The sequence below is a fragment of the Choloepus didactylus genome, chromosome 1 (assembly GCF_015220235.1).
Source record: "Choloepus didactylus isolate mChoDid1 chromosome 1, mChoDid1.pri, whole genome shotgun sequence".
Lineage (NCBI taxonomy): Eukaryota > Metazoa > Chordata > Mammalia > Pilosa > Megalonychidae > Choloepus > Choloepus didactylus.
Window position 1 is genome coordinate 245,063,608 of NC_051307.1, and position 13,504 is coordinate 245,077,111.

Below are 13,504 nucleotides of genomic sequence, written 5' to 3' on the forward strand. Positions count from 1 at the left end.
AAACGAGGACCCCTACATCAGAACATATACAAAAATCAATTCAAAATGGACCAAAGACCTTCATATAAGAGCTAAAACCTCCAAATTCATAGAAGAAAACATAGGGAAGCATCATCAGGACCTTGTGTTAGGCAATGGTTTCTTAGAGATTACAACCAAGGCCCAACCAACAAAAGATAAATTAGATAAACAGGACTCTTCAAAATTAAAAACTTTTACTCCTCAAAGGGCTTCATCATGAAAGTAAAACAACGACCTACACATGGGAGAAAATATCTGGAAACCACATACCCAATAAAGGATTGACATCCAGAATATATAAAGAAATCCTACAATTGAACAACAAAAAGACAAACAACCCAATTAAAAAACTAGGCAAAAGACTTGAACAGATGTCTCTCCAAAGATCTACAAATGGCCAGAAATCACATGAAAAGATGCTCAACATCATTATCCATCAGGGAAATGTAAATCAAAACCACATTGAGATACCATTTCACACTCATTAAAATGGCTGTTATTAGCAAAATGGAAAATTACAAATGTTGGAGAGGATGTGGAGAAACAGGAACACTCATTCATTGCTGGTGGCAATATAAAATGGAGCAGCCACTGTGGAAGACAGTTTGGTGGCTCCTCAGAAAGCTAAGTATAGAATTACCATATGACCCAGCAATGCCACTACTAGGTATATACCGCAAAGAATTGAAAGCAGGACTTAAACAGATAGTTGCATACTGATGTTCATAGTGGCATTATTCACAATTGCCAAAAGACAGAAGCAACCTAAGTGTCCACCAACCAAGGAATGGACAAACAAAATGTGGTGTATACTTACAACGGAATATTATTAACCCTGAAAAGGAATGAAGTCCTGCTCCATGCTACAACACAGACGAACCTTGAAGACATCATGTGGAGTGAAATAAGCCAGACACAAAAGGACAAATATTGTATGATCTCACTATTTTGAAACCATTAGAATAAGCAAACTCATAGAATCAGAATCTAGAATATAGGTTACCAGGGGGTGGGGTGAAATATGGAATGGGAAGTTAAGGCTTAAAATATACAAGGTTCCTATTTGGAATGACGCAAATGTTTTGGTAATGGATGGTGGTGATGGTACCATAACACTCTGAATGCAATTAACAGCACTGAAATATGTATCTGAATATCTTTAAAAGGGGGAAATATTAGATTGTATATATGGTAACAGAATAAAAATTTTTTAAAAATCCATGTAACAACTCTGCACAAACAGTGAGTCCTAAGTTAAACCATGGACAATAATTCATGATACAATTATAAAAAGTGCTATCATGAATTGTGACAAATGTTCCACACCAATGCAAGCTGTTGGTGGTGGGGTGGTGTACGGGAACTCTGTATTCTTATGCATGATTGTTCTGTAAACCCAAAATTTCTCTAATAAAGGAAAAAAACTCCTAAAAGAAAACATAGGGGCAAATCTTCATGACCTTGGATTCATCAATGGATTTTTATATATGACACCAAAAGCACAACCAACCACAAAAAAGGATAAATTGAACTTCATCAAAATTAAAACCTTTTGTGAATCAAAGGACATTATCTAGAAAGTAAAACCCAACCTAAGGAATGAGAGAAAAAATTTGGAAATCATATCTGATAAGGGTTTAATATCCTGAATATACAAAGAACTCCTACAACTCAACAACAAAAGGATACGCAACCCAATTTAAAAAAAAAAAAATGGGTGAAGAACTTGAACAGACATTTCTCCAGAGAAGATAAACAAATGACCAAAGAATACATGAAAAGGTGCTCAAGTTCATCAGCCACCAAGGAAATGCAAATCAAAACCATAATGAGATACCATTTCACACCCCCTAGAATGGCTCATGTTAAGAAAAGTAACTTAGAAGTGCTGGAGAGGATGTGGAGAAATTGCTAGTGGCGATGTTAAATGGTGCAGCCACTGTAAAAAACAGTTTGGGGGTTCCTTAGAAAGTTAAATCCAGAAATACCATGTGGCCTGGCAATTCTACTCCTAGCTATATACCTAGGAAAATTGTAAATGGGTATTCAAACAAATACTTGTGCATGAATGTACTGTTCATATGGCAGCATTATTCACAATAGCCCAACGTGGAAAATATCCAAAGGTCCGTCAACTAATGAATGAATAAACAAAATGGAGTCTAGCTGTGCAATGGAATATTACTCAGCTATGAAAAGGGGTGACGTTCTGATCCATGCTATAATGTGGATGTACCTTGAAAACATTATGCTAAATGAAATAAGACAGACACAAAAGGTCACACATTGCATGCTTCCATTTATATGAAATGTCCAAAATAGGGAAATCTTTAGAGACATAAAGCAGATGGGTGGTTTCCAGGGGTGGGGGGAAGAAGGGGCACAGGGAGCAACTCCTTACTGGGTGTGGGGTTCCTTTTGGGGGTGCTGAAAATGTCTTGTGTAACCAGATAAGAAGTGACGTTTGCATAACATTGTAACACTGTCAAAGTCCTAAATGCCACTGAATTGTGAAATGGTGAATGGTTAATTTTGTTATGTGAATTTTACCTCAATTAAAAAAAAAAAGAGAGAGAGACAAGGTCCTCTCAGGGAAGAAGAGACAAGTAAGAGAGAGTCAGAGAACTGGGGAACCCACTCCTCCAGAGACTCTCCAGAGGACATCTACCCTCCAGGGGTGATCTGGGGTGCTGGGGTGTTGGGGTGCTGGGTCCTTCTCTCCCACAGACTCTGAGCATCGTCAGGGCCACAACCAGGTCCAATTCATTCCCAGCTTTCCTGGGGCTCAGGTCAAAAATTCTGAGGCGTCCTTGGCTTCTTTCTCTCATGTGCTCCACACCCAATCTGCCAAAAAATCCTGCTGTTTCCCCTTTATAACATACCCCTGCTCCAATTACTTCTCCCTACCCTGTGCCCCCTGCTCCCAGCCTAGTTTGAGATCCCCGGATCTCTCGCCAGGATTATCACGTCAAACCTCCTTCCTCAATGGTGTCTCTGTTTTTGTCCATACGGCCGATTGTCATCATAGCAGCCAAAACAATCCTGTGAAGACCTAGCTCAGATCAGGTCCCTCCTCTGCATAAAACACTCCTTGGCTCCCACCTCCCTCAGAGCTTCAGACCCTATGTGATTTGGTCCCTGTTAATTTCCTGACCTCATCTCTTACAAATCTCCCTCTCCTTCCTTCTGATCCATTCACACTGACTCCCTCAACGTTACTGAAACACATCGGAGAATGTCATGCCTCAGAGCCTTTGCACTGGCTGTTCCTTCTGTTTGGAATGCCCTTCCCCCTGGATATCCACACAGCCTACACCCTTGCTTCCTTCTAGTCTTTGAGCATTATGTCACCTTCGCCATGGGCCAATCCTGACAGCCCTATTTAAAACTGCAGTCCTTCCCTCACCACCCACTTTACTGCTGTACTTTCCCCATTGCACCTAGCACCTGCTGACACGCTATATCATTTGCTTAATTATTATGTTTACGGCCTGACTTGCCCACCTAAATGCCAGCTCCCTAAGGAAAGGGGTCTGGTCTCTTCTGTTCTATCCTATCACCCCAGCACCTAGAACAGAGCCTGGTGCTCTCTAAGTATGTGCAGGATGAGCACGTCCTGTGCACGGCCCTGGCTAGGATGAACAAGGGAAACATTATCAGGTGCTGCATCCCCACTGATTGGCACCCTGTGGTCAACTGTCACTGGGGTTGGCAGAAGGCAAGAGCCTGGCACCAGCCCAACCCAACTGCCACTGTCCATGAGGTCACTGTGGGCCTTGCACATAGCAGGTGCTCAGGAAAATCTCTCTCTGAATTGATCTCATGTTGCAAACATCAGCCTCCTGTTTCTCCTTTGGTGCCCTGTTTGTTATTAAGCATCAAAGCCCAAACCAGCAAAAGGGGTTGGGGGCAGCAGGTAGAATGTGAATGCAACAGGGCAAGGGAGAAGGTGGGTGGGTGTTACAACACACACAGCCCCCAGGAGACCTGTGGGAACTCTCCCTGGCACTGCCTGGGTACCCACTGCAGAGAAAAGAAACAAGCTGGGGGAGGTGAAGAGGAGGACAGGGGTTTTGGTTCCTGAGCTGCAGCCTGCAGCCCTCTAAAATCAGGCATGGGACCCACCTGAGCAGAAAGGGCACATCACACCACATCACTCTCCTGCTCAAAACCCTCTTATGACAGCCCCTGGTACCTGGAACAAAATCCAAACCACGTCCTGGCACTTCACCTGGAACCTTGCCAGTCTCAACTCCCTTTGATCCGGCCTTTGACTCTTCCCTTCAGAGCTTCACAGGAGCATCAACTACTCCTCATTCTTTACTCTCAGCTTAGATGACACCTCCTCCATGGGGCCTTCCCTGACTATCCATCCACCCAGTTACCCTCTGTTTTTTCTTTTCCTCATAGTTCTTGGCACTCTCTGAAATGCTCTGGTGTTTTATGTCTTTATTTTCAGTCTCCCACAACTAAAACACAAATCAATGGGTGCGGGGAACTTTACTGTCTTGTTCTCCTCTTTGTACCCAGCACACTGTTGGTGCTCAATACAAATGTGCTGGGTACTTCTTCACTTTAGTGGGTCCTATGGAAATCGCCAGGTTTCCCCTTTTGCTCTGGCTGCCAGGGAGCTCCAAGCCAAACATGCAGCTCAATCACAGCATCTCCATAAATCTTTTGAGTTTGCGTATCTGAATTCTCCTGCCCTTGACCCCAACTTTCTACTTGGGATTCAATCTACTAATTTAAAATCGTATTTATCACACAGAAAGCTGCCTTCAGTCTTCTGGGTACCCAAGGTCAGGCAAGCTGCCCTCTCTGCACAGTTTCCCCAACTGCCCCTCAAACCAGTGGGGTCCTACAGCCTGTTCCCCGATCCCACAGCCTTTGTCCTGGTCCACTCGCCCCATCCTACCCTGCTCTCTGTCTCCAGCTCAGTGGTTCCTGGCTCTGGCCTCACCTCCCTCTCTGGCCCATGCCAGGCATGATCTCCCAGCCCAGCCCCTGTGCCGTGGACTCTGACCGCACACCCGAGTCCCAGGAAACGAGGGCAGAGCCCAGCGCTGGGCTGTCTGCCAAGTCCTCGCACATCTCCCTCTCCTGGGAGCCAGGTTTCAGCTCCGTCCTGGTAATCCATAATGAGCTCACACTTGTCACTCGCCTCATCTAGAATTCTCACAGCTCAGGCCAGCCCAGGGGGAGGAGGGTAGTGTGGCAGTTGTGACCCAGAACCTGGGAGACGAGACTAGACACCCTGACCAAGGTCTCCACCAGGCCTGCCCCGGCTTCCGGGGTGACCTTGAGCAAGCACGCCCCCTCCCCCTTTCTGGGCCCTTACTTTGCCACCCGTAGAGCTGAGGGGACGAGTGACATCTGGTATCCACTAGGGCCCTGAGCCTAAATGAGTCCACTCTTAGGGACAGAAAAACTGTATTCCCAATCCCTCCCCCACCAGGACAAGCTGGCGGCACCAGGTTCTGACGCCCCCCACCCCAGCTCCGACATTGGGGTCAGGGGTGTCACCCTCTTATAGCATCTCTGACCTCCCCTCCCCCACCAGGACAGGCTGGCAGCACCAGGGACAATGCCCCTCTCTCCCTGCCTCCTGTATGCTCCTACACAGGGGACTGATGGAATTCTTAGGCTCCCAAAACCTCAGCCACTGAAGGGAGCTTTGTGGGCTCCTCTAGAAAGAAGTAATAAGTGGGCAGCCCGTGGGCCCAGTTCATTCTGAAGGTAGAATTTTAAAATGTTAAAATCAGTTGCCACATTCAGAAAGCAGGACATTTCACCTAATAATCTGGATTTCTAGCTTCTCTCTGAAAAGCAAAAGCTCTGGTCTTGCTGGACCCATGATGGAGGTGGGTGGTAATGACCCACTGAGGAAGGGGCAGGGGCTCTCCAGTTCACCCCTGACCCCTGCCACCTGCCTATTCACTTGTTACCTGCTGGGTCCTCGGGGTTTCAAACTGGTTTTCAGCCCAACTATTTTCAACATGTCTTTAGCAGAAGTTCTTAGAACAGAATCTTAAATTTCAGCCCAATATAAAAACAAGCTCATGTGGAAAGCTCTGGTTGAAAGGAGATATGAGCTGGAACCACATTCCCCTCCAATCATCCTAGGAGTGGTCTTTGTAAGTCACTAATATAGAAATCCAAAACCGCTATGAAGGCTCAATATCTACCAAGGACACATTCCTGCTTTTATACTCCTAGAGACGGGGAGCTCACTACCTGTTGGAGCAGACTAGCACATCTCTGGTATCTACCTTTTAATGACACCTCTCTCACAGCCTTAGGGACAGGAATGGGAGCCCCTTGGGCCTCAGCTTCTCCAGGCTAAGCTGCCACCCTCCACCAGTCCCTCTTACTGGGTATCTCCACTCTGAACCAAAAGTCCCCTCCACGGCCCACCGCCCCATACCTTCAGCTCGTTGAGATAGCGCCTTGTGTGGACCACCAGCAGATCTTCCTCCGAGGCCTCCCGTGCCTCCACCAGCATGTTGTCTGCTAGAAGCTTCTCTTCTGAAACCACAAGAACCGGCACCCCGCTTTCCTGCTGACCTCAAGACCACTCCACACTCTGGACCCTCCCACAGGCTGCAGGTTGGGCTTCAGCCAGCCCCAGGGCCCAGAGGAGGTGGAGACCGTTGGCTTCTGGGTATTCTGAGAATGCACCGCCTGGCAGGCCAGTGTGGACAATGGCCAGGTCCTCCCACCAGGGTGAGAAGGGGCAGGTCTCAGACTCACACACACAGCCACACCCATGGCTTCCAAGCCACTGATGCCCGAGAGGTGAGTTCAGGCGTGACCGAACAATTTTCAGAGGCAGAGCAAGAGGCAATAATGTGGCATCTTGGGGTGAGAAAAGTTATTTGTCTCAATTATTTCTCAACCGTCTCCTGACAGTATGAAGAATCTCAGTTTGGGGTTGGCCTCTCCTTAACATCTGCCCAACAGTTGTTCCTCTCTCTTTTTAACCAAAAGGAGCAGGTCTCAGTTGCCCAGACTGCAGGAAGCACTCACCAGTTTGAATTTAATAACACTGTTGTTTTCATTGCATTTTTTTTAAACCAGGACCTTCTATTTATGGCAAGTGAAACTTACTTTTCCCATTTAGATGACATAATGTTTCCTTTTAAAACAAGTTTATTTAAGTGTAAAAAACAGAGGCTAAGTAAATAAAACTGGGAAGTAAATGAAAGAACAGGTTGTCTAAGAAGGTGGCAAGGTCCCAAGAGTCTTTTGTAGATGACTGACACTTGGGAAACCCGGCATTATTTCATCATCCCTCACATACACCAGGCAAGACAGGGTGCTTTTTGCAAACCAAGAAAACGAGGCTGAGAGCATGGTAAGAACAGGATTCCGATGCTCTGGGTTCTAGGGAAATCAAAGAACAAGGTCAGAATCTACACAATGTATTTTAATGAGTCACCCTTAGAAACCAACCTTGGTAGAAACCAACTAGTGGTGAATATTTCTTATACACAGCTCTGGGCAGGTACCTCTCTCCTCCCACAACATTCCATGCCTCCCCATTGCCATCAGGCAAAGGGCATGGCATCCAAGGCCCTTTACCATGTGGCCCCTACCTCCTTTCCATCCTCATCCTCAGAGAAGAAAAGGAGAAAATTTAGGGCCAGCTATCGACTCAGAGACAAGGGAGAGAAGGAACCCTAATATCCAGCTCCTGGGTGACACAGGAGTATTAGAAGCAGCCGCTGGGGAATAGGCTGAGTCTATGCAAACAAAGCATACAGAACCAGGTGCAGAAAGGTAAGAGAACTACAAGGTATGAAACCATTGGCTCCACTCACCTCGTCTGGATTTTTGCCATAGCTGCACACCATCTGTGCTCTTTTCTATTTAGCATTTTTTTGAATACACATTCTGGCCTCTACTGAAAATGGAAAATGAGTATCACTTCCCATAAATAGATGTTAACCGAAAAATTTAAAAACACAATGGAAACAGTGTTATTCATCTCTATTTCGATCCTATTTTCTGCAAGGTGCAGGTCTGGATTGGTTAAATGGGTCTTACTTTCTGAGGCTCGCTGAAAATTCGTTTTTTAGAAAAGGGAGATCACCAGCAAGTCTTGGAGAGATGTTAAAGACAGGCTGGCTCCAAAGGAAAACGTTCTCCTCAGTGTGATCAGAAGGGCTGTGTGATTCGATGTCTCATCCTACACTAGGTAACACTTTCAGGTAACAATGCCTACCTCCTTCAATTAAGGAAAACCTAAGACAGGCAATGAGGAGAATATTCAGGCACTGGCTTACTGTGATGCCTCAATTTCCCCCCTAAATCAGAACCCTGGACTACAAGGCACAGTTAAAATGCACGTGCTTTCCAGAGCATCACCTGGCTTGGTGGGAGGAGCCACAGAGTGATGGAAGGACACTGCTGGGAGCATGGTGTTCTCAGTTGCCACTTAGTGGCTGTGTGACTTTTTGTTTCTTAACCTCTCTGGGCCCCAGTTTCCCCCATCTGTAAACAAGAGGGTTGGAGCAAAAGTTCTGTACCTCCTGGAATCTCTAAGCTTATGGAGGATGGTCTCTGGACTCCTCCAAACTTCAGCTGCCCTGTGTCCTCACTAATCAGCTCCCTTTCCAATGGGCCTCTGGGAGCAGAGGCAGGACTTAGGTCCACAGTGATGAGGAGTCAGTGAGGGTTAAAGACAGGGACACACCATGCTTAGAAGTCTGTGTTGGCAGCATTGGTGGAAGGCAGTCTGGAAGGCTGAGACCAGCTGTGGGAGAGTCTAAAGGAGAAACAGCAGGAACAGGGATGAAGGGAGCAGGTAGGCTGGAGGAAGTGGAGACAGGGTCCGAGGTGGGGGAGGGGAAGAAGCTTCCATACCTTTTAGGAAGTTGATCACTTTGCCCCATTTCCCGGCGTCAAAGGGGTGCAGCTTCTCCAGGCCCATGAAGGTGATGTTGTAGCGTGGAGAGTACACGATGGGCCAACGTGTCTCTGGCACATGCTGGTACAGCTGGGTGCAGTGTGGCCTGCAGTGTGCATGGGGACAGACACACAGATGGAGTCAGCCTCAGTGTGGAAAGCAGCCATCACGGCCTCCCTGATAAGCCCATCCTGGTTTATCAGACAACGGGCACCCAGCACTACTAGCTCCCTCGGACCCAGAAAAGGGTCACTTAGCATCAACGACAACAATACCAGCTCTTTATTGAGCACTTGCCATCTTTCCCCGAAATGCCTGACCTAATCCACCCAGCAGCCCTGGGAGGTAGGCACCGTGACCCCACCAGAGACCCAGAGAGGGACAGAGGTGTGCTCAAGGTCACACCAGCAGATCTGTGGAGCAGCGGGCTGAGCACCCAGGTGTGTCTGGCTGCCAGGTCTCAGCAGCTCCACCTGCGCGTTATAACAAGGACACGAACAGCCGTGTGGCCCTGGGCTCCGTAGCCTCAGTTTCCTCAACTGGTAAAATGTGTCGCTTTTGTGAGATCTGAGAGAAGGCATCTAAAGAGCTCTGCAGATAAAGCGCCGGGTCCCTAAGAGTTGGGTTGCAGCTCCCAGAAAACAGCAGGTCGCAGCTCACCGAGGCTGGGGTCCAACCCGGAGCCAGGGGTGGGGGGTCACCCGGGTCCCCGCCCCGCGGCTGCCCGCCTCTCTCCCATTACACCCCCGCAGCCGCCGAGCCAGGAGCACCAACGCGGCTCCAGCTGCCGCCACTGCGGGGGCCTCTGCACAGCTGGCGGCACCCGGGGTAGGTAGGACAGACGTCAGACCCGCGCATGTCGCCTGCCCCCCGCCGAGGTCGTGGCTCGGCGACCTGGAGCCCGCCCCTCGGGCCGCGGCAAAGGGGCACCGCGGGCTGGCCCGGCGCGTGGGGACGGCCTGGGCGCACCCCTCGCCCGCTGCACCTGAGCCCGCACCTGGCGGGCCCACTGGCCGCCCGCGCACTCGTAACCCCTGTCCCCAGGAAGCCCCGGGGAACTCCGGGGGCTTGGCTCGGCGCTCCGCCCCGCGTCGAACGCTCCGCCCGCGCCCCCTGCCCCGCAGCACTCACATCCCCGAGCCGGGTCCTCCCTGCGCTGGCCGCCGCTCCACCGCCGGGTGGGGCGGGGCGGGGTGCAGGTGGGGCGGGGCCCCGCCCTGGACACGCCCCTAGCCTCGGCCGCCTCCGCGGGGGGGAGCGGGGCTCTCGCAGGGTTCTGCTCCGCCCCGTCCGTGCTCCGCGCCTGCGTCACAGAGGGACGGCCAACCGCGTGGAGCTCTCCTGGCCACGCCCTCAAGCCCGTCAGGCGCGGAGTCCCGCCCTCCAAAGGCAAAGACCCAGTGGAAATCCCGCCTGGCTCAAAAGCCACGCCCCCTCGGGGAGGTGGCGCGGGGAGGTTTCACTCCCATACGTCACTGAGGGTTGGAACGAGCGGCGGCACCCCGCCCCGGGGGCGGGGACTCTCTATGCCCCGCCCCGTAGTCCCCGCCCTGATCCCTGAGCTCTCCCAAGTTCCATAGAAAGAGCCCTCGACCCGGAGTTAGCAAGGGGAGGGCCGCTTTCCCGGCCGAGCCTGCCGCGGACTCGCCGCGTGACCTTGGGCGTGCGTGCGTGCTCTCTAAGCCTCTGTTTTGCACTAGTGAATAAGGGGCGTCGCGCTGACCCTGCCATCTCTGCCCCAACAGGATCCCCAAAGTGAGCCCCGCCCCCCACCCCATCTTTGGCAGCTCCGACATGGGGCAAACACTCCCCTCACAAATCTTGTGGGCTCTCTGAGCCTCAGTTTCCTTAACTGTAATACAGGACTGGCGATCCGGTCTTCAGGGTACAGTGAGGCATCTGTCAAAGTGCACGCCCCCTCCTCCCTCCCACACTTCCCCCAGGGAAGCTAAGACAAGCCCCAGCGACAGTGACAAGTGGGAGGCTTCAACAATAGAGCCCCAGAGGACAGAGACAATGGGCTTCTCTGTCGGCCCAGCTGTTCCCGCCAACCAAACAAGAGCAGCTGACCACGGGGCTGCCAGGAGCAGAGCAGCTCGCGTCGCTGGTGGCTCCCCCAGGGCGCGATGTGACAGGGTGGGGTGCAATGAAGGGGAAGGATCCAGACTTTTGAAGAGTGTGGCTTCCATGTGCCTTTCACTTTATTGCGTGATAGCGTTTGATTCTCACAGCTTCATCCTATGAGCACGTATTATCATCACCCCAATTTTATAATGAGGTAACAGTTTCAGTCCTGGGTTAAAACCCCAGCTCCGCCTCCTGCCATTGCAATGGCGTGGGGCAAGTTGCGTCGGCTCTCTGGTCTTTCATTTCTGCATCTGAAAAAATGAGGTGGTGCCTGCCCCACCTACCTTTCCAGAGAATCGGGAGAGATCAGCATAAGTGATTATTGTTTAAAGAGCTCTTAGCATGTGCTAGGCTCAGTTCTAAAAGCTTTATATACATTTAATCCTTAAAACAACCTTAGGAGAAGTTCTGTGGTTATCCCTATTTTACAGATGAAGAAACTGAGGCCCAGAGTGGTGAAATAACTTGCCCAAAGGCCGGAGATGTGGACGGGTGTAAACTGTAGCACATTGAAGGGAAAAACTAATGTTTAATAACAATAGCAAGTGAGAAAGTACATGCAGCAGCCCTGTGTTCTGTAGGAGAGCAATCTCAGGGAAATTGCTGTGTGGTTTGGGAAGCCTCTGATTGAGCCTCTGGTTGAACAATGATCTGGAGTAGCCCGGACTGGGAAGCCGAGGCCAAAGAAAAGGGGTTGCTCTGGATAAGGGGCATTTTTAACTCATGCCATGGTGGCAGAGGAGGTCTGGGGAGCTCTGGGGACTTGGGAAAGGGAGGAAACACCCAATACCTTCAAACCTCCAGGCCAGCTCTGGACCACTGTGGTGGTTTGGAGCTACGTACCCCAGAAAAACATGTTCTTAAACTTCATCCATTCCTCAGTGTGAACCCATTTCAAGTAGGACTTTTTGATGAGGCTACTTCAGTTAAGCTATGGCCCAGCTCAATCAGGATGGATCCTAATCCTGTAACTTGAGATCTCTAGGACCAGAGTGAAATTCACACAGATGGAAAGTCAAGGGAAGCAAGAAGCTGAAATTCAGTGGAACTGGGAAGAGATGGGAGAGGCCAGAAGCGGCCGCCATGTGCATCGCCATGTGATGGAAAAGCCAAGGGCCAAGGATCACCAGCAGCCAGCTCCAGAACACCACAGTGTTCTGGAAAAAGGCATCACCCTGATGACAGCTGATTTTGAACTTCTCCTAGCCTCATAACCATGAGGTAATGAATTCCCATTGTTTAAGCTAACCCATGGCATGGTATTTGCTTGAGCAGCCAAGAACACCAAAACAGTCCCCTACCCATGCTCTCACCTGTGGGTGAGAGAAACTTCTATATTATTCATATTCAAGCTGTTGTGTTTGGAGGCCTCCTTGTCACTGCAGCCTAATGTGTTTGCTCTGGACACACTGGTTCTGGGGGACCCACCAATGAATATGGTGGACAATGTTTTTTCCTTTGCAAGCTCACAGTTTAATGGAAGAGACAAACTTAGACAAGAAAACAGTCATAATTACAAAATGTGCTAAGTGCTGTGCAAGGTACAAGCAGAAATTGTGAAAGAAATGATGAGGTTTCTGATATAGATAGTGATTAGGGAAGGCCGGTTTGAAGAGATCTTTTTTTCTTCACTTTTTAACAATGTATATTTTATTTTTAAGTGTCATTGTGATACAAGACCCTGACCTATTGAACATGTGTACTCATTATTTTTCCATCTCATGTAATCTTGGTATATTCTTTAACTGAAAATGAGTAAGAGCATAAAACATAATTCTTCTTTTGAAAAATACAAGCATACAAAAGACAATGTTAACTACAGAAATATACTAAAGATTAATAATAATTGGCACTGATCCAATATTTCAATATTAGCTAATATTAAATCATCTGATCCTATCAATGTGTTAAAACCAGGCCCTTCAGGCACTTTATGATGGTTAAGTTCATGTGGCCACTTAGTTAGGTTATGGTATCCAGTTGCTTGGTCAAGCAAGCACTGGCCCAGTTGTTCCTGTGAGAGTATTTCATAAATGGATTTGTGTCTATAAACAGTTGATTGCATCTGCAGCTGATTGCATCTACAATCAACAAAGGAGATTGCCCTCGGCAATGAGGGGCATCTCATCATCCAATGAGTTGGAGGCCTTAAAAGCCAGAACTGAGGATTTCAGAAGTCAGAAAGAAGAATTACTGTCTTGTCTTCAGCCAGCCAGTTTCTCTATTGAAATTCAACTTCATCTTCATCAGAGTTTCTAACTCTAAGGAGTTTGGACATACCAGATCTCTGAATCACCTTTATTAGAGATTCCATCTTGCGGCCTGCCCTATGGAACTTGGACCTGCCAAACCCCATGGTCACGTGAGCCAAATCCTATAATAAATCTCTTTATATATATCTTGTTGGTTCTGTTTCTCTGAAGAACGCTGACTTATACGCATCTCTAT

At 48.9% G+C, this 13,504-nt stretch overlaps 1 protein-coding gene across 6 annotated transcripts in view; it reads right to left on the minus strand.

Moving 5' to 3' along the window:
- Positions 1-10,193, minus strand: part of HDAC11 (histone deacetylase 11) — a 32,057-nt gene extending 21,864 nt beyond the window's left edge. For 2 of the 6 annotated variants that reach the window (XM_037802765.1, XM_037802737.1), the window contains exons 1-4: positions 10,061-10,193; positions 8,887-9,035; positions 8,717-8,788; positions 6,446-6,546 (exon numbers count right to left, since the gene is read on the minus strand). In XM_037802765.1, coding sequence (XP_037658693.1) covers positions 6,446-6,546; positions 8,717-8,788; positions 8,887-9,035; positions 10,061-10,062 — 324 coding nt within the window. In that variant the 5' untranslated portion in view covers positions 10,063-10,193. The other 4 variants (XM_037802775.1, XM_037802744.1, XM_037802751.1 and 1 more) reach the window with 3 other exon arrangements.
- Between the last annotated feature and the right edge of the window lie 3,311 nt (positions 10,194-13,504).